At 43.3% G+C, this 21816-nt stretch overlaps 1 protein-coding gene across 2 annotated transcripts in view; it reads left to right on the forward strand.

Moving 5' to 3' along the window:
- The window catches only part of ARB2A (ARB2 cotranscriptional regulator A), a 295189-nt gene extending 274366 nt beyond the window's left edge, over window positions 1–20823 (forward strand). For both annotated transcript variants that reach the window (XM_061479091.1, XM_061479090.1), the window contains one exon: window positions 20659–20823. Coding sequence is in view for 1 of the 2 variants with exons in the window: in XM_061479090.1 (XP_061335074.1) it covers window positions 20659–20801 (143 nt within the window). In the remaining variant the exon portion in view is untranslated. The remainder of the gene's footprint in view (window positions 1–20658) is intronic.
- Window positions 20824–21816: the final 993 nt, after the last annotated feature.

Consider the following 21816-nt stretch of genomic DNA (forward strand, 5'->3'; position numbering starts at 1 on the left):
GCCAAGTCCAGGAGGTATGTTGTGGTACTGCAGTAGCAAACACAGCAACAAACAGTGGTTGGGAATATGTGAGAGATATTGGCCGTAGAACATGGATAGAAGCATGCAATGTGTGTTGTGTTATCTGAACAGTAGCATGATGCATGTGCAGTATAATTGTCATAAATAAGCTGCTGAACTTGAACGTCTGCACAGGTGATTGCCTTTTTGGGCAGATTAATGTTTTCATAATTTGACTGGGTTGTTACATCTTTTGTATGAGTATTACGTATTCACTTCTGAAAGTGAGCCTCTTACGACTTGACTGGACTCAGCAGATTTTCTGTATTTGAAATTGATCAATTAAATTGTTGTTTGGGGGAAACTGATTCTGTTTGGTGCAGAGTGGCCTGTGGCTATGTTGCCCTTCCTTTTTATCTCATTCAAATAATGGTATCACGTTAGCACAGAAATGTATGTGCTAACGGCTGAAGCAAGAAAAAAACACAGTGTATGGTTGTCTTTCCAAAATAAGTAACTCATTTTAAGTCATGGAATCATACATCATACAAAGTAAAAATTTAAAATCAAAATTCTTTCCTATAGGATTAAAACTGCCATTCCTATGTTTATAATGTCTGATACAATTCTTCATACTTCTTTTTTTTTTTTTTCATTTGTTCATTTCTTTTTTTCACCATTCTTTTAACAGAACCTCATAAAATAAGTAACTGTTGACTAAAGCCATAGCAGCAGACTTCAGGAATGAGTTTGCAGGTGCGTGCAATGTGATTACGGAACAACACTGCTTTCAGTGACCAGCCATTCTTAGCTCCAACAAAAGCTAAGAATGAGATGTTGCGAATTCTAATGGATTAACATTACCCACCATTCTGCACAATGACATACCAGTTGAAGTTTGTGCTAGCACAAACCATGACAAAGTACAAACATTTTGTATTTTATACTTTTGTGCTTCTATATATGGTGTTTTCTTCAAGGGTAGTTTGCCCCTGTAGCTGCTTCCTTGCATCACTAGATTTGCAGAACCCTGGCTTGTGCATCCTCGGACTGAGTCAGTGTGCAACGTCCATCGGGATGGCCCTGTTGAGCTCATCACAGGTGTTACTCAGCTCCTCTCCTACTCCTACTTCAGGAATTTTTGATGGAACACCTTAGGAAAAAGTTGCGAGAAACCAATTATTTTGGCTTAACATGAGGTTTATTTTGAACAAGTAGGAGATCAGAGTAATAGTCTACTATGAAACAAAGGTTGCCTCACTTAAATGTCTACGGGGGGAACCTGTTGGTGCGCACAATATAATTAAAGAGATTCCTGATCCCTTCAAATTACTTCCAGTCATCTAATGAAGGACTGAAATAATAGAAACACAAAGCTTTCAGTTGCCTTGTTGTGTATCTCATTCATCTGTTTTCATAACAAATTATTATTTCTGTATTATTTCATATTCTTTATGGCATTTCCAACAGCATAATGCAACTATGCAGATTGAAATAATCACAGAATGGTTTGGGTTGGAAAGGACCTTAAAGCTCATCCAGTTCCAACCCCCTGCCATGGACAGGCATACCTTCCACTAGACCAGGTTTCTCAAAGCCCCGTCCAGTCTTGCCTGGAACACTCTCCTCAGATAGATTAAGATAAAAACATGACCTGTAGGTTGTTAAAGACTTTACAGGTAACTTTGCTCTTCTTCAGCTACTTTCAGCTACCTGAAAACTTTGCATATAAGAAGACCCATGAACCAGGCCTTTCTGCTGGCAAAGATTAGAAAGCCAGCTCATGTGTGAGTGGTTCAGTAGAAGATCATTGCTTGTGGTGAGACTCTTGCCTGCAGATGCACCAAAAGCCCCTCATCGGAGCTTGGGAGCTTTGTAAAGGTTTTTTGCCATAATGAGATTAATTCTCAATTGATGTTCTTTAAAATAGCTGTTACTTTTTGCTTTAAATACCTGGGTTTTTTTTTATCCTAACACTTCATTCACTACCTATGTAATGGCCAATATACTTTTCATAGCATTGTACTATATGAGTTTCCCATATCTGAGCTGTATTTCATTCTCCTCCATTTACCCACTGTACTGCATTACAAATGAAATTATTTCACATTTTGCTGCAAAAGCCCAGTCCGTTTGGATCAGCTGTCTCTATTCTCATTGTGGTTCAGTGTAGGAGCATGGTGTAAAAATGCACAAGTTATCCTCAAGGGCAGCACAAAACTCTATGCAATATGGACAAAAGCCATAGCAGAGCAGCACCAATAAGCACTGTCTGCCTCCAGTTTCACCCCGGAGGCATTCTGGCATTTACTAAACTGAGTGTCCTTAACTTGCCCCTTCAGCATATGTGCTTCAGATTTCTGTTAATGTAGTTTCCTGTGTGTAATTGTTTTTCTTTAAGCACAGTAAGATGAAGGAGGGAAATTTTGTCACGTGATGCTCTGTTGCTGCAAGTCAGGTGCAAAGGTGGATATTTCAGATCCAGTTTGCTGGTGAAGTGAGGGAAAGAAGCTACAGGTGTTAGAGTAGTAGATTGTCACCTTCTTGATGAGCCTCCGCGAATGAAGCAGTGACCTAGTCAGTCAGTTTTGTCTTTGCTCAGAGACTGTGAGTCTTCCAGAAGGTTGCTCTTGTGTACTTTGAAGAGTCACATCCCCCTGTGGCCCCTGAGCTTTCTGTCTCTCCTTCCTCCCCTCCATGTCTGCTTTCCTGTCCCTGCTGCATCCAGGCTGTCTGCTCTCATCTCTGCATCCCAACCTTCTGTTTCAGGCAGTTTCCTGTTTTTCCAGGTCTTTTCTTCACCTACAAACCCACCCCCTTGGTATTCCTGTGCCTCTTCTCTGTGATCTTTATGCATGGTCGATCTCCTCCCTTCCACTCTTTAGAGGAGGACCACGAGGATGATCAGGGGACTGGAGCACCTCCCGTATGAAGACAGGCTGAGGAAGTTGGGGCTGTTACAGCCTGGAGAAGGGAAGGTTGCATGGAGACCTCATAGCAGCCTTCCAGTACTTGGAGGGGAGCTACAAGGGTGCCAGAGAGCATCTCTTCACCAGGGACTGCAGGGATAGGACAAGGGGGAATGGGTTTAAACTTAAACAGGGGAGATTTAGGTTAGATATAAGCAATATGTGAGGGTGGTGAGGCCTGGAACGGGTTGCCCAAAGAAGTGGTAAATGCTCCATCCGTGGCAGAGTTCCAAGGCCAAGCTGGACAGAACCTTGGGTGACATGGGCTAGGGTGAGGTGTCCCTGCCTATGGCAGGGGGTTGGAACTGGATAAGCTTAAGTTCCTTTCCAACCCAAACCATTCTGTGATTCTATGATTCTTCCCTCTGCTCCCTGAAACTAGTTATCCTTTCTGTTACCATCAGGGTGCTTTTTGTTTCCCTTCTGCCCATGTTTTGCTGCATCTGGAGCCCAGGGCATAGTGCTGACATAGTCAGTTTGTGTGCCTGATGCCACAATCTCCTGCAGCATCTGGGAGCATCAGTTGCAAAACAGAAAAGTCTGGCTCATTCCCCTCAGCCCTGGGTTGGAGCTTGCCCATTGCCAATAGCATCTTCTGAGGAGGCTTTGGCCAGTTCAGCTGCCAAATTCTGGGGACTCTGTGCTGAATGTATGCAAATGAGACTTTTCAAAGGCTTGTGACTAGACAAAAAGCTGGGTGGTTTTTCGTGGGAACTACAAAAGGACAACAGGGGCTCTATCTCCCAAATTTCAAACCGTTGCTGTGAAGAATAGAGACACAGAAGCTGCTCAGCAAAATTCCTGGAAGGCTTTCTTTTCCTTTGCTTGTTCTTTTGGGTTTTTTTTTTCCCCAACATGTTTTTCCTCAATCTTATTTCCTGAGGTGACTGCATACTTTTAGTTGAAACATAAAAAACTACTAATAATCAGCCTGAGGCAGAGACAGAGCATGAAAATTTTCATCCCAGATACTCAGCTTGGCAAAACTTATAAGCAGCTGAAAACAAACCCCTGTAAAGGCAACTATTGAGATGCCCAACTACAGAGGTCCTACTTGTGTTGTACAAAGTAGATCAGAATATCTCCATGACTCATTTGGGATACTAAACCCAATTAAAAAGTATCTGCTTTTCAAGTTTCAGAAATCCACATTCAGTAATGGATGTCCTGAGGAAGCATTTTGGTTTAGCACTTCCCAGGCCATATGAAAGATGTTGCATAGAGTTGATTTCCTAAGCATGTCTGTAACACATTTATTTTATTACTTTTGTTGTTTGTTTTTTTCATTGGGGGGGTTTTGTTTGTTTGTGGCATTTGTTTTTAGTTGGTTGGTTTGTTGGCTTGGTTTTTTTGTTTACTGAACCTCTTTTACTGGACATTTTTAAGATACAACTGAACAGGGTGCTGGGCCATCTAGTTCAGGTCATGCTTTGCCTAGAAAGGCTTGACCAGATGATCCTTGAGGTCCCTTCCAGCCTGGAATTCTAGGATTCTATAATTCTCTTTTGATGGTGAAACTTAGAAGTTTCACACACAGAAGTTGAGCCCAGTCATCACTGTGTAAGTTCAGTGACACAATGCCTTCAGGATGCATCCTTAGTATCTTCTGGGCAGAAAATACACAAATAATCACAAATGAGGTAGTTCTTTATTCAGACCAATGGCAAAAACATTTCCCACCATTGTCCCTGTGCTGTGTCTTATAGGACAAATCCTGATTCTTCCAGCTGTTGCCTAATAATGGTAGTTGATGGGATGCATTTCAACCATGAGGGCTGTGGATTTGCTTGCCCCACTTCTCTTCCTGTGACAGAGCAGGAGCATCTGCTCCATGCACAGCACTGGGCAGAATGTCTGTCCACAAGGGCTCTATTCAGGTTTCTGCAGCTGCAAAAGACTCTGGTGAGCAGGCTTCACAGAATCATAGAGTGGTTTGGGTTGGAAGGGAGCTTAAGATCATCCAGTTCCAACTCCCTGCCACCGGCAGGGATGCCTCACTCTAGATCAGGTTGCTCCAAGCCCCATCCAACCTGGCCTTGAACACTGCCAGGGGTGGGGCAGCCACAGCTTCTCTGAGCAACCTGTGCCAGGGCCTCAGCATCCTCACAGGGAAAAACTTCTGCCTTCTATCTAACTTGAACTTCCCTTGTTTAAGTTTAAACCCATCACCCCTTGTCCTATCACTACAGTCCCTAATGAAGAGTCCCTTGACTGCTCCTCTCCCAGCTGCAGCTGCTCTCATGATCTTACTGCACTGAAGGCTTTTTGGAACAGAAGCAGGTCCCATGGAAATGTGAAGTAAATCTTCTCTCCTGGACCCATTCCTCCCAGGCATTTCATCCCCATCCTTCCATTGCAGACACCCAGATGTACAGGCTGCAGCATGAGGCAAAGATCCCTGCGCTACTTGGCTCCTAGTTTCCCCAAATTCACAAAAGAAAGATCCATGTGGGAGCAAACCCCATATTTACGATGTCCTTGGTTCACACTCCCTCCTCATTCAAATGCAGCCCCATAGCTTTTCATGTGTCTGAATGCAGACCTGGAAAAGCTGTAATGAAGCACACAAAAACTCAGAATATTTTCACTGTAAAACACCTTGAGGTTCCTGCAGAAAATAACCATCGTGGCTACAGAGATACCAGTGCAAAGTATTCATGTTAATTCTGGTGCTGGAGCTGAAAAACATGTCCAAACAGATGAGGATGTTGTTGACTGCAAGTTCTTTGCTTTTCAGTCAGTCATAGATTTTTCTCTTTTCACAACAGACTGGGGAAAAAAATGCTTTCTTAATTTAATAAGGCAATATATTGTGGTTTTAACATTTCATTTATCCCCAGAATAATGGGGAATGTGCTATATATGTTCCAGACACAGTGCAACTTTTCCTCAAGTGCTTATATATGAGCTCCCCTCTAACTTCCCTCTACAGGAGACTGAGTTTTCATATTAACTCGTTGCAGGATCTTTTATGAGCAGTGACTGTCAAACTGTGCTTGCCTGTGTATTTGTGCATGCTGATATTGCTCTTATTTAGACTAACTTCAGCTCCCACCTCAATCTTGGTTTTCCCCATGCAGGTTTTTTTTTTCCCCTAATATATCAATAGTTTGTTTGAAACTTGTTTTGAAAAAAAATAAAAAGCAACCTACAGTGCTTTAGACAAACCAAGCCGAACTGGAGCAATAAGTATTAAAAGATATGCACAGGGCACAAACAAAAGAATTCCCCAAATGCATTTAAGTGATTTTTTTCCTGCTTTTTTTAATATAATATTTGTTGGCCAACCGTGGCAATAACTGATAATATAAATGAAAGATGACATAATTCCAGTTCAGTGATTCTTCTGAGAGAAATTACCCTGACAACTTATTTTCCTTTTTTTCTAATCTTATGGAGAAAAAAAAAAGAAGAGAACAAACCTGGAGATTCTTAATGCAAGGAAAATAAAGTGTCATCAAGTTTTGAAACTCATTTAAATATTTCATCTTTCACTTCCAAATATACTTTCCTGGGAGGTTCTTGTGTTTCCATCTCCATTTCCAGAAGCTTACCATCTTTCTAGCTGAAGAGACTGAAGTTTTTCTCAGAATCCACTGTGTGGCTGGCAAAAGATCTCCACCATGACACAAGTGACCTTCCTTGCATTTTCTGTGAACTCCACAGTCTGACTTAGCAGCACTGATTCTGCTGGAAGACTCCACATGGAAATATCAGTTGTTAAATCATGACTGTATTTTGAAATGGAAATTGCTTTTGGAAATGCACCAAGGTCATTAAGCTTCATTGTTTTCTGTCTTTGGGTGTTTGGGGGTTTTGTCTCTCTGACCTGTAGGGAAATCATAAGTCGTTCCTTCATCATTGAGATGACTGTGTCAGCTTGAAGATATGGCTTTGGGCTTGTTGGTTTGGTGTGATTTTGTTGGGTTGCTTTGGGTTTGGGTTTTTTTGTTTTTTTTTTTTGTAAATGGAAATAGTGAATCAGACCCTATATTGAAATAAATACAGTCTCCCAAATTAGGCTGATTTAATTATGAACGAAATGGTTAAAAACTTTGATGCTTTGACACTACATGATTAAAACTGGATTAGCAGAAAGACCCTGATTTGGGGGCTTCTTTCTGAAAAGTTGTGCTTTTCTTGTGGATGCAAGGCAGGACATGATTTCCAGGAGAAATCCCTATCTGGCCCTCACCCAACTGGTTCCCAGATCCTGGTGAGCCTTCTCCAGCCACAGCTCAGCAATGGGGCCCCACAGGTCACACATGCAAACCCACAGTCAGCTCTTGCTCTTGAGAGTTTGTTTGATTGCATTTACTTGGTTGTTTTTTTTTTCCTTATTGTAAACTTAATATATCCCTTCATGTTCATCCCAGACTTCTGCATTCTCCCTCCTGCTGGTGGCAGACCCACCTCCCACACTCACACTTGTGTGTCTGCCTCCCAAAGACAAGGATGTCAGGCAGGGTGTTGGCAGAGGTCAGTGCATCCCAACACTCAACTTGTCTTCTCATCTTGTCTGTCTTCAGCTTCTCTCTGCCTTACGCCTCACGCCTCACTTCGCTGCTGCGATGCCAGCCTTCACCACCTCACTCCAGTCTCAAACTCATTGCCGCATGTCTGGCTTGCTGCCCTTGCATCCCAAACATCACCTATGGCTGATGTTTGGAGGCGTTGTTAGAAGAGGTAGAGAGCAAAGCGCAGGCACAAAGGAAACAAGTTGAGGATATCCAGACTGAGCTGCCATTTGCTGCAGCAAGAAAGAGGGTTAAGCAGGGAGTGAAATGCAGCTTTATGGTCATTAATGTCAAATGCTGCCTCTAATGACATCTCTGAGGTTAAGTCACAGGAAGTGTGATATTATTCAGTTTGGTTAATTTTAGTGTAATTCACATGTGCAAACCCTGTGCGAATTAGTGTTTAGTCTTCAATTGCTGGTTTCCATGATATGGCAGCTTGAGAGTATCCTGTATTGATGTGTTATGAATTAGGGTGGAGAAGTCTAAAATCCATGTGACACGCCAAAAAAACCCAAGTTTCCAAGTAGTTCTGAGGCAAGTATACAATTAATTTAATTTGCAACACTAAGTAGCTGGGATAGCACCCTTACAAAGAATTATTTCCCCCCTTATTTGCTCTCCCAGTATAGATGCTGAGAATGGCCACTGGAGACAGGGTCTTTTGCAAAGCCATGTTTATAAGCTCCAGTGTTGGCCCAGCATGGCTGATCCTTGCCACACACTTCACCTCATTGGGTTGTAATAGGTGCAGACCTGTATTGATTACCATGACTTGCAAGAGAGAAAAATCTTTGCACTTCAGATTGGGTATAAATTATAAATAGTGTCTCCAAAATCTGTGAATTGCAGAGATAGCATTCTTCCTAGACAGCCGCATGTAAAACTGTTGTTCTGGGGGTTATTAACCTTATGATTGCAGCACAGGTGTACTTGACACACAACAATGATCATTGTCCATAAAATCCTGCTGTCTAGGTTCAATAACCTGCCTTCTTCAAGAATGTTCATTAGCAACGACCAGCAAAGGTCATGGTAATAAAAGAAGGTGAACGCTCACTCTATCAGTGTAAATTCACTGGTGAAACAGCACTTTCTTGCCATCTCTCTCACTAATAACAGCTATGCAGACTCATGTAAGAATACATAAAAATGTATCTGGTAGGGGATAGCCATAAAGGACTTGTGTGCAAGGGTTATTCACATCTTGAATTCTCAAAAAGAAAAAAAAAAATTCCGTTTTTTTCCAGCAATTTTTTTATACTTATTTGACATAATTAAATATTAAATTCTTTATCAAAATTAACAGAGTCTGACAAAGTGACTTCCAAAACTTGAATTTTTTAACTGCATTTGTTACTGAGCTTTTTTATTCTGGTGGCCCAGCTCCATCCTCATGGCATTTTACAAATTCAGATGTATTTCCTTTCTATTAAGTCATAAAAAATTTACTGAATTTCCCATGAAACCATCAGTCTCATCTGGAAGATCAGCTCCTTATTTATCTTATCATTCAGGGTAGGGCTGCTGCATTTTCACAGATATGTCCTCTTCTTCTGCACTCACCAGTATACCCGAGTAGTAGATGCAGCCTGTGCCCAGCTTTTTTAAATACCTGCCAAAGCCAGATCTGTAACTTTTTTCTGCTGTTAAGAAATAATGTGTGGAGAGAGAAGATGTGTTTAGTGGGCTACTGCCAGCAAATGGAAAATGAAGGTGTTGATGAGAAAAGACTGGATGGACACAGTAACAGTGAGGTGGAGGAGGTCTTGGTGAAAGAGGGTTGAAAGAGGGTTGAAAAAAAGGCAGAAATTGGTGGTCGATGAGGGTGGTGGGTGAAAAAGACGCAACAGGATCAGTTCAACACTTTAGAAAGAGCTGTAAGGCAGGCAAGTTGCGGACAAGGAATTCAACAGTGGATGCCCGGGAGAAGTCAATGTCCTGGAGAAATAGATGTTCTAGAGAAACACATGTCCCAGACAGAAGGAAAATAAGCAAGGAGTAGGAAGAGATTTGGGTGAACTGAAGCAGAGAGGGCATTCCTCCCCCTGAGACTTGCACATCTACTCGCAGGCAGAGAAAGGGAGTGCTCCCTATCTGCCTGAGACATGTGAAAGTATTTGCCCTGTCAAGCTCGAGGTGTTTTTGAGCATGTACAGAAGTGATAGTGTAAGAAGGAATAAGCTTTAAGGCCAGGAGCTGAGGTGTCTGTGGAGTATAAACACCTCGGGAGCTGGCGGGTGGCTGCATCACGATTTTCAGGATCACTTGGGTTCAGGCTATTATGTTTCACCTTTCTTAACGTAAGGGGGTGAGTCCTTTTCTGCAGCAGGTGGCACCTGCAGTAGGTGTCCAAAGCGAAAGTGGGTGGATAGGCCCACCCAGCACTGTCTTTGCTCACCCCATTGCTACTAACCTGCAGCAGTACCCATCAGGAGGGGAGGACCAGCTACAGATGGGTTTTGCTAGGTTCCCATGGGAGCAATGCCAGTATTGCAGAGGCAGCGCCTGAATTTGGGGAACTGTTTCCTCTTATCCATCACAAAATAAGCCTCTGAAGGAAAATCAGGGGTTTCATTCTTACCCCAAAAAACATCTTTAAAATATAACCCAAATATCCCATCTTCTGTTTGACAGGTAAAGAATTTTTGTATTTGTCTTTAAATACTTTTAAAAGTGTATTATAGAGATAGGTAGATAGGTAGGTAGGAAGGTAGGTAGGTAGATGATAGATGGGTAGATAGATAGATAGAGTTGTAGATATAGGGGAGAGGAGAGAGAGAAAGAGAGAGATGTAGATTAGATGTATATTTAAAGATAAAGATTAGATGGAGATAGAAAGGTATATAGATGTATAGATATAAATATAATTTCAACCCCTGCCTTGTACTCCCTGCATGCTATACCATTTTAACACGAGTTTTAAAACCTAAAGTTGCATAACATTTATCGCATCTATGCTGGACCTCTTCTCCAAGGAAACGTCTCACTCCCCTGCAGACATTCCCTGCTTTTGAAATTGCTGCCTGTGAGAGCACCGTCAGTAACATGCTGCAGGTCTGATTCAGCTGGCAATGGGTGGGATACCATAACACTGATGGGGCACATCATTCCCTGAGCATCATGTGGCATTTCACCAGGAGCACACATTCAGTGGCTTTCCCTGTTTCCCTGTGCCCAAAGTTGCATCCTCTCCCTTCAAACTGGACCCTGAGGAAGCCTGACTTGAGCTTGTTTAGTGTACCACCAGCTGGCTGTTTTCATAAAATCATAGAACCATGGAATGGTTTGGGTTTGAAGGGACCTTAAAGGTCATCCAGTTCCAACTGCCTGCCATGGGCAGTGACACCTTCCACTAGACCAGCTTGCTTCCAGCCCCGTCCAACCTGGCCTTGAACACTGCCAGGGATGGGGCATCCTCAACTTGCTGCCTCTTACAGATGTTTGGCAAGCAAGATATCCACACAGAAGGCTCTGATGGAGGCAACCCCTCCACCTCAGTGTGAATCTGGGGGGGGCTCGGGTTTTTTTGTTGTGGCTTCACTTTGCTTAGCAGTCCTCAAATGACACAGGGCAAAGGCTGCATTTGAGTATCTTCATCCCCACAGTTGCCTGGGTACAGCTGGGGTTCCAGTGCAAATTTGGGATGTTTTAGCCTTAGGCTAAAACAAAGACAATTAATCAGCCTGTGGTTTTAGCTGTTCATGAACCCTTCCTTTTTTTAATGCAGTTACTTGCAATTTGTATTACCATGGCTATTTTCATTGGTATTAACTAATAGCAGTTTTGTCCTGGATGCCTGATTCTTCCTGAGAAGGCCCTATAACTGTTTGATATATATACTTTATATAATATATAAAATCTATATATACTTTTTTAATATATACTCAAAAGAAAATTAGTCAGTTTTTGGTGACCAAGAAAATGACCTGATTTTTGGTAACCTGTGCTCAGGAGGGAATGACCTTACAACTTTCATTTATTTGGCCAGTTAGCATGCAGAGGAGCAAACAAATGACCTGTCCTTATGAGACTGCCCTCTAATATTTAAAGAAGAGTAGTGAAAAATAACAGCTGTGTTACCCCTCTATATCTCTTTCCTGCTTCACAAACCTTGCTTTCAGTGAGCTTTTACATGGATCTCTGCATCTGTCACTCATGGGGCAAGAGAAAATTCATTAAATATTTTCTTACCTTTTTAAAACACTCCCTTCGTGTGAGTGGTTTGTAAGTTGTAAACAAGGGGTGGAGAAAAGATGATTGCAAGTATGTAAATTCAGAGATAATCTTGGCTCTGAGTTGGAGGGATGCTTGTTGCTCTCTTTCCATCATCCCACTAGAAACATTAAGAGATAACAAATGTCCAACAAAAATAAACACTATTCTGTGTCACAGAAGGTAATAACTAAGTATAAAACATCTTTAGTATGTGTAGTCTATTCTCTAGCATTGCTACAAAGGTTCCCATAATTATTTTTTTTTTTAATGAATATTGCATCTAAACCAGTTTCCTGTGTGCCTAAGCCACACAGCCATTACTCACTCCCCCCCCCCCCCCCCCCCATTCTTCCTCCCACTCCTGGAGGGATAGGAAGGAGAATTAAAAGAATGTAACTCCCACAGGTAAGATAAGAGCAGCCCAGTAACTAAGGTATAACACAAACCACTACTGCTACCACCAATAACAATAATGGTAACGGAAATAACAAGGAGAAAGAATACAACCCCTCACCACCCACCGAACAATACCCAGCCCAACTGAGCAGTGATCTAGCCCTTCCAGGTTACTTCCTTCAGTTACATCCTGGGCATGACGTGCTGTGGTATGGAATACCTCTTTGGCTAATTTGGGTCAGGTGTCCTGTCTCTGCTTCCTCCCGGCTTCCCCTCCTCCCTGGCAGGGCATGAGACTTAGGAAGTCCTTGGTCACACTAAACATTTGAGCAGTAACGAAAAACATAGAATCATAGAATCATAGAATCATTAGGGTTGGAAAGGACCTTAAGATCATTTAGTTCCAACCCCCCTGCTGTGAGCAGGGACACCTTACGCTAAATCATATCACCCAAGGCCTCGTCCAACCTGGTCTCGAACACTGCTAGGGATGGAGCATTCACAACCTCCCTGGGCAGCCTATTCCAGTGCCTCACCACCCTAACAGGAAAGAATTTCCTTCGTATATCCAACCTAAACTTCCCCTGTTTAATTTTTAACCCATTACCCTTTGTCCTGTCACTACAGTCTCTAATGAAGAGTCCCTCTCCAGCATCCCTATAGGCCCCCTTCAGATACTGGAAGGCTGCTATGAGGTCTCCACACAGCCTTCTCTTCTCCAGGCTGAACAGCCCCAACTTCCTCAGCCTGTCTTCATACGGGAGGTGCTCCAGTCCCCTGATCATCCTCGTGGCCCTCCTCTGGACTTGTTCCAACAGTTCCATGTCCTTTTTATGTTGAGGACACCAGAACTGCACACAATATTCCAGGTGAGGCCTCACAAGAGCAGAGTAGAGGGGCAGGATCACCTCTTTCGACCTGCTGGTCATGCTCCTTTTGATGCAGCCGAGGATACGGTTGGCTTTCTGGGCTGCAAGCGCACACTGAAGCCAGCTCATGTTCATTTTCTCACCAACCAACACCCCCAGGTCTTTCTCCGCAGGGCTGCTTTGAATCTCTTCTCTGCCCAACCTGTAGCTGTGCCTGGGATTGCTCCCACCCAGGTGTAGGACCTTGCACTTAGCATGGTTAAACTTCATGAGGTTGGCATCAGCCCACTTCACAAGCATGTCGAGGTCCCTCTGGATGGCATTCCTTCCGTCCAGCGCATCAACCGAACCACACAGCTTGGTGTCATCGTCAAACTTGCTGAGGGCGCACTCAATCCCACTGTCCATGTCAGCAACAAAGATGTTGAACAAGACCAGTACCAACACCGATCCCTGAGGGACACCACTCATTACTGGTCTCCAGCCAGACATTGAGCCATTGACCACAACTCTTTGTGTGCGGCCATCCAGCCAGTTCTTTATCCACCGAGTGGTCCATCCATCAAATTGATGTCATTCCAATTTAGAGACAAGGATGTCGTGTGGGACAGTGTCAAAAGCTTTACACAAGTCCAGGTAGATGACACCAACTGCTCTACCCCTCTCCATCAGTTCTGTAGCCCCATCATAGAAGGCCACCAAATTGGTCAGGCAGGATTTGCCTTTAGTGAAGCCATGCTGGCTGTCACCAAGCACCTTGTTGATTTTCATGTGCCTTAGCATGCCATCCAGGAGAATCTGCTCCAAGATTTTGCCAGGCACAGAGGTGAGACTGACTGGTCTGTAATTCCCCGGGTCATCCATTTTCCCCTTCTTAAAAATGGGGGTTATATTTCCCTTTTTCCAGTCATCGGGAACTTCACCTGACTGCCATGATTTCTCAAATATGATGGCCAGCGGCTTCGCAACTTCATTTGCCAGCTCCTTCAGGACCTGCGGATGGATCTCATCAGGACCCATGGACTTGTGCACCTTCAGATTTTTAAGATGGTCTCGAACCAGCTCCTCTCCTACAGTGGGCGCAAGGTCTTAATTCTCACAGTCCCTGCATCCATCTGCCTTCCCAGACTTGGGTGATTTGGTCAGAGCCTTTGCCAGTGAAGACTGAGGCAAAGAAGTCATTCAGAACCTCAGCCTTCTCCAAATCCTGTGTAGCCACATCAGTGTTATCAGCACTGTTCCCAGGCCGAGAGTCAAAAAACGCAGCGCTGCACCAGCTAGTAAGAAGGAGAAAAAATGACTGCTACTGCTGAACCCAGGACAAAGGCTGTATTTCATTTCTTCAGACTTCTCTACTTCTTCTTGACTGCTCAAAAAAAATCATTTCCCTACAAATTTGCTTTTAGATTATTACCACATTCATAATTCCACAAACTATTACTTCTCAGACAAACTAAATACATTGAGGTTTCAGTTTGGGTTTTCTTTTTTTATGTCCCTTCAGAAATCACTGCCTTCATTTCATTAATTGCTGTATGGCTTGTCTTTTAATTTCACCTGAGTGTTTAACCTTTCTTTATCATTGCAATGCCTGGAATCACATATGCAGAAGCTCCTAAGGTCATTGGGTCTTAGAGCCCTTGAGCTAACAAACTCCTTCCCAACTTTTCCTGAAGCTCTCATCCTCCCTGTCAAAAGTACTTAGTGATTTTAAGCAAGGTATAATTTTTTTAATCTCCTTTTTTTTCCTTAGCTTTACTCATGATGCGCTGAGAGCTTGTTCTGGTTTGGGGTTTGAGACCTGGAGGTTTAGATCAGCAGACCAGAATAGTCACAACAGACACAATAATTTCTTCCTGTGCAAATCCATAGGATCCAGGAATCATAAATGGAGAAAACCTATAAATTAAAAATAGTTCTGTCATTCTTAACAATGACACTCAAAGTTAAAAAAAAAAAAAAAAGATAAATTCCTGCTTAGAAGTTGCTTTATTATACAGAAATTATTTAATAGCATGCAGAAAGATGGATGCAGGAGAGGCAGGATGTATCTTTCTATCATACATAAATGCAGATTTGAACAGTATTATTACATCACTACAGAATTACATACTCAAGGGATAAAGTCTTACATGAAGACTTCACTGAGCGTGCGTCTGTATGATGTGAGAAGGAAGGAAAGACGTTTCCACTGATTCATAACTTTGAGGAGGAAAAATCCTTTCTGGAAGGCATATTACACTCATGTTCCAGGTCAGATAGTGTTGCCTTGTTCATTCATTTATTTGTAAAGGAAGAATGAATTGTGTTGCTTCTTAGAGTTAGGGGAATCAGGGTAAAACATGTTCAGTGAGTTTTGAAGTGCTTCTATTCATGCAAATGTCCCCAAAAGTCTGCATTTCAGCCTTTGAACCATTAAGACAAGTTTGGATAAGGCTTATAAATCATAAATATTAAAGCAACCTCTGCTAGTGCCAGGGGACAAAATCACAAAACTCATGTCTCCTGCCCAATACTGGGATCAAAGTTTTGCAGTATGGCAGGGACCATGACCGCAGGGACAGAGCTTGCTCCTGCTGACATCAATTGCAAACTCTCCACTGAAGGAGATGCTTGGTGAAGAGCAGCAAGGCTCTGTGTCCTAATGCAGAATAAACCCAGACTCGTGGAGCACCCTTAATTCATTCTCAAGCCTGTGCTATTCAGAGGTGAGCTGGCACTTGGAGAAGCAGACCTAAGGTCAGCCCTGTAGACCTACGGAGAAACTTCTCAAGTTCCTGGAAACTTTCATCTGCTGATGTATTCCAGCACAGAGGTGCATGCAGAGATCCCTCTGGGCTCCTGTGCAGCATGGGAAACCTTTGTCCCACACATCTTGTAAATGCAGCAGGGGGCCACTATTGTGCCACGCATCTTCTGAGCACTGAGGAGGAGGCTTTTGTCCAGCGCAGTGGGCAGGCACCATAGGAGGGCACCTTTGTCCTGCACAGCCACTGATCACTCTGCAAGAGTGAATTATAGGGATTGTAGAGCTCCTTCTCTCCATGGACTCAGGCAGAGGAGTTGATTGGCCTTGCTGAGCAAAGAGATGCTTTTACAGAGTGGGAGTGGAAAGCAGAGGCAGCAAAAACATGTTTGCACATATGTGTGCAAATGGCCACCAGGGTTGTTTGCCCAGTCATGTTGTACAGCCATTCCTGCAAAGACAGATCCCAGTTTCAGTCTTTGCTTTTGCCCTCCTTTATTTTCACTACCATGTGAGCTGCTCTTTTTCTTCTTATTATTTCTCCATCCCTTCTTATGTTTTTATCATCTCCCATTCAATGTATCATTTGCTGGTTAATCTAATTAACTAACAAGTGCTCTCATTATTATTTCAGATCACTAATAACCATGTTTTAAAGACGAGAGCACTAATACCATTACCTCTGGGACTGTGCAGGTGTATTTTCAACTCCATATCATTACCTATTACTTGTCTTCTCAAAGACTCTGGCCACTTCCCAGCAAGCGCACCACTGCCATTTTCCAACACAGTTTGAGGTATCATAACTTGTCTCACTGATGCAGAGTTGTGCCATTCTTCAGCTGAAATGTGATGTTTAGGGTGGTAAGGCACTTGAAACAGATTGTCCAAAGAAGTGGTAAATTCTCTATCCCTGGCAGTGTTCGAGGCCAGGTTGGACAGAGCCTTGAGCAGCCTGGTTGTTGGAAGGTGTCCCTGCCTGTAGCTGAGGAGATTGAAACTGGATGAGCTTTTAAGGTCCTTTCCAACCCAAACCATTCTATGATGCAGTTCTCAACTTGCAGCAGTGATTGCAGAGGTGAGATTCCCAAACTGCCATCCAGCAAGGAAGAGTGCAGAGATGAGGTGAGCTGATTGGATCCAGCCTGCTGAGATGGGTGCGCTGCAGGTGCTAGTGGATGTGCAGCAGTTAACTAGAGCCTGCAGAGGCATAGCTCCCTGTAGCTGGGAGCTGCCTTATCATGTATCTCAAATACTATGAGGTCTTCTCAGCTGGAGTGAAGTAACTCATCTCTAAATGAGACGTAGGGGCAACCACCGGCCATTGAAGCGGTGAAGACCTTGTCAGATCCAGCTCTGTTCTAAGGTTCCTGTTGCCCTAAAGGTGCTTGTGATGGTTTTTAATGTTGATCTCCTACTTTGCTGATATTTAAAGATAGATTTTACTTGCAGTAGTTTCAGTTAACTCTCCTTTTCTCAAATTAGCATTGTTTTTCTTCCCACCTCAGTTCTCTGGTGCCTACCTGATTGTGCATGAATTCTCAGAAATAATTGCCAGTAGTTCTTCAAGTTCATTAACTGATTCCCTAGAGACTCTTAGGTGTGTGTCACCAGACCTGATGAAATTTTTGCAGGTATTTCCATGCCTGGTTTTTCTTGTGTCAATAACTGTATGGCAAGTCTTCATTACTTCTAATGGTCAATATCTCTTTGTGGTGGTGTGTAAAATGATTCTGAAACTTGTTCACTCATCTCACTTCACGAATTACTGGATCAGCCTTCTCTCTGGAGCTCCTTTCCAATGATGTTCTATACATGTTGAAATAGGCATTCAGTTCTCCCTACCTCTTTACAATAGCAAGATGCTGCTTTTGTGGCATTTCTCGGGGACTGGGAACAGGGAGGTTGATAATTTCTTTCTCTTGCAACTGTAGCCGTAGCATATTTTAGGATGTTCTGGCTGTCTCTCACACTTAACAGTTTTTATATGTATTTTCAGTGCAGCATTCTCCTAAGATTTCTCAAATAATTAATGTCTGAAATCACTTTAAATTGTGCAACAACCCATCACTTATTACAGTATATTGAATTGTGTGGTTTATTATCATGGCTGTGGAAATTAGTGAGCGCTAAGGACATATATATATACCTTAGAGGACCTTGGCTTCAGTACAGCTGCTTCTTATTATCCAACTCCCACAAACAATTCTTTCTATAAAAAAAAGAATGCAGGCTGCTCTTGCATTCAGTTTAGATAGCCTACTACTAAATACACAGTTGAGATTGCAGTCATCAGTGATATTTTTCCTCTGGCAAAACCCTTATGGGCAAATTTGTTATCACACTTAGGACATAACTCCTCTTGCTTCTGTCTGATTTTCTGAGCCTCTGATACATAAATCATAAATGCACAGTCTGTGCAGTGTTAAAAATTTAGGCCTCCCCCTGCAGTAGTGGTTGAATGTGAGTACAGAAGAACAAAATTTGACCTTTAAATGATTATAAAGGGCCAAGGCAGATACTTGGCAAGCTTTTCTTACGGCAATATTACTCAAGCAAAGAATCATCATAATCCTGGAAACTAAATAGCCGTTGTAGTGATTTTATCACCAGGGAAATTGTTCATCTGACAGTAAGATTGTTACTAGGAAAAAGAAAATAGTGTAAAAATTGCTTTAGATTGCTGAATCACTGAGTCCCTCTAGACTCAAAGCTTGAATTGTTTTTTGAGAGGGGTGGGCTGAGAGGGTTTGCTACAGGAAAGCTGTAACTTAATCAGTTCCAGTAACACCAGTTAATGTAAGCCTGATCTCTCTTGAGGACATGAGGAGGTTTCATGGGAGAAGGCAGGATAAGAAAGGAACTGAGAGGCTTCAGAAACTTAGTGTTTTGTCATTTTTTTGCTTCTCAGTGGCCGTTTCAGAGCAGGAAGGTTGCTGATAAAAAGAAGAAAAAAGAAAGAGGGGGTAGAAAAACCCAGCATAATATTCCCTGCCTATATTTTTGTCTAATTTAAACTCGTGGGTGTACCATCAAGACAGAGGAGACAGATGCAGGCAGGCAGAGTGACAAATGCCTCTTGGGGCTCAAACTGATGTTACCATGTGCTGTGACACAGGTGTGTGAGATCTGCCTGTGTAGGAGCGTCCTTGGAATGTGCTAGGACAGCCTGTCCCTCCATAAAACCAGCTTTGATAGATGACGTCTTTACTGGTGTCATTGCATGGTGGCAGTGGGCAATCGCAGGGTACCCAGCCATGCAATTTGGCCAGGGGTTGTGCTGGAAGGGAAGTTTTATCTTTCTGCTGTGGTACACACAGCCACCATGCAGTGGTGGCACATCTCTGTGTACTGGATAACCCCAAGCTGGAGAACATGCATTGTGAATATGGCTGTGGGGTGGCTCTCATAGGGGTGGGGTAGGTGGTCTTCCTTGAAAGCCAGAACTGTAGAGCCATTGAATTTTTTAGGTTGGAAAAACCTCAAAGATCATCGAGTCCAGCCATAACCTCACTCTGCCAAGTCCACCAACCACTTGGTAGGACCAACTGCCTCCCAGCAAGTAGGGCTTGCACAGAGATGGGTAAATTCAGAAGTGGAAAGTACTTCTGTAAAAGTTGCCTCTTGGAAATCTGTGTAAGATGTCATGAATCATCTCCATACAACGGTCATGGAGGCAGGGGAGGGGGGGAATCTGTGTGTGCGAGCATGACATGGATAAACCGTCTCTTTGGGTGGGCAGTGGTGTCTTTCAGTAGAGGGCTTTTTTTGGAGGAGCTTATCCGATGGCTGCCTTTGAGTAGGGCAGGGGGTTGACATGATGGGTAACACCTCCCTCAAAGACCTTCCAGAGGAGACAGCATGCGTGGAGCCACCAAGGGTGGGTACATGGGGGTGAGGGTCTCGTTGGAGTGTGAAGGGGTGTGTGTGGGCAGTGCTGTGTTGAAGCATCCATCCAGAGCTGCTCTCCTGCACCTCTGGGGACTGTCAGCTGCCCCACAAATCCCAAACACCATCAATCAGCTGCCCCACACTGCATCCCTCTCCACCAGGCAGGCCATGGCCATCGTGTCCTTCACTGTTGTCACCCCTAGATTGTAATACTGTCACAAAACTGTTGCTAAGCAACAAATGTGGTTACCAGGTCTCAGCGAATAGCTAAAGGGGGAAAGTGAAGTGTTGCACCATTGTAGAGTAACCATAGCAATGACCTAGTATTACAGACGAAAGAATTATCATTAACAATGCTAAAATATCAAATGGAAGCCCAGGATCCAGAAACTTACAGGCAGCATCTCCACATAATTGGGTTACCCAGAAAGAGATCCCAGCTCTTTTACAGCCTTTGGCTGCCCACCTCCTTCATCTTAGCTCTGTTTTGGGGGTTGTTGTGGGGATTTTTGTTTAAATAAAGCAAATGAGCCATGTGTTGAAGGAGGCACTTGTAAAACAATAGAACAGAAAAAAAAACCAAACCCAAAAAAGAGGTGAATCTTTATGGAAAGGGAAGAGGTAAGTGGGAAAAGTCTACTTTAGTGCCTCAATATCCCCTATGGGATGTTGGGAAAAGGCGCAGGAAGGATGCCTACGTGACACATTGATTGTTGTTCAGGCCAGATGTTCTCTTTTGCTTAAAAACACATATGTCAGGCTAAAAGCCATGTAAAATTAGAAGAAATAATAAAAGTACACGAGCCCTGAGAAGTAGACACTTTTTTTCCTAAGCTGCACCACTCAAATGAGGTGTTTCAACAAAGTTTTGCTTAGCAGGGTGCTTTGGAGTCTCACTTGCCTGGGCCCAAGACATGTTCAGTGTCTCAGATCTGCAGCCTCAGTGGCTACACATCCCTGTGTGTCTGTATGTACATGGTCATTCCTGTTCCCAGGCAGCAGCACAGCGACACCCCCACCCCCAGTCAAACTGACACCTTTGTATTTTGCAGGTACAGAGCGCCATGAACTAACTTCCTGGAAGAGTTTTCCATCTATTTTCAAGTTCTTCAGCGAGGCAATGGATGCAAAGAACAGCTCAGTGAAACCAGCCCCAACGCGGCGCTCCAACAGGATAAAATACGAAGAATTGTAAAAGGAGTAGAGTAAAAAAAGAAGCAAACACCACCAACAACAACCTCTTCAATGCTTCTTCTCTGCAAGGAGCCTCTCAGCCCTTCATTAGATTGTTTTCTTCCTAGAGCACAGGGTTGTGATGTGTACATCTAAATAGCGTTTTGCATTATTTCTAGATGAGTGCAGCTGTCAAAGCAATATGGGTTCACTGGTTGTGCTTCCTGTGGGCTGTAACTTGGATTTTGTGCTGCCCATCAGCGTGCAGATTAAGTCTGACAGAGGTACTGCACAGTGCAGCATGATGCAGCTCTAATTGCCCTGACATAGCCTTGCACCAAGCTGATGCCAGAATTTAACAGCTTTGTTGCGGTCCTGTCGCTTGCAGGATTTTTTTGCTGCTTCCTTCAATTTCAGGACAGAACTAAATAAGAATTAAGATGACGCTAGCTCAGAAGTGCTAACCAGCCTGTGATTTTACACCCAGTAGCCTTGTCTTTCTCTGGGACCAAGTGGGATCAACTCTTGACTCTTTCATTTTCTGCTGGTAGGAGGGTCCAAGAGGTTTGGTTGAGATTTATAAGAAAGCCCCTTTGTTGTAGAGATTTTCTCTTCCTGCCAGATCAGTGACAGTATCTGTAGATCATCCGTTCCTTCTGAAAGCTCTACTTATACAAAATAAATAAATAAATAAATAAATCTCTGTTCATTAACTGGCTAGATTACACTGTGAATCTGTGTATTTACAGAAAAATAAAAAAAAAGACGCATATTGCGCATCTTCCTGTTTCAATTTAAAGTCAAAGATGCTTCCATTTCCACATGCAGGGCTGGTAGTGACTTGCCACACGAGATGGCAAGGTGCTTCTTTTCCCTAAGCACAAGGGTTCGCTCCCACTTTCCCAGGCGCTGGAGGAGGGACACTGCTCTGCGTGGGGACTCCACGCCAAGTGTGGGGCATGGGGGAAGTGCAGCTGAAGCCACCACCATCATTGTCGGAAGCTTTTCTTCTCAGAAACTAAGCAATAATAAGTGCC

This window comes from Pezoporus flaviventris, unplaced genomic scaffold (genome assembly GCF_033815535.1).
Source record: "Pezoporus flaviventris isolate CSIRO_AGI_PZ_B2104156 unplaced genomic scaffold, CSIRO_AGI_Pfla_v1 ptg000141l, whole genome shotgun sequence".
Taxonomy (NCBI): domain Eukaryota; kingdom Metazoa; phylum Chordata; class Aves; order Psittaciformes; family Psittacidae; genus Pezoporus; species Pezoporus flaviventris.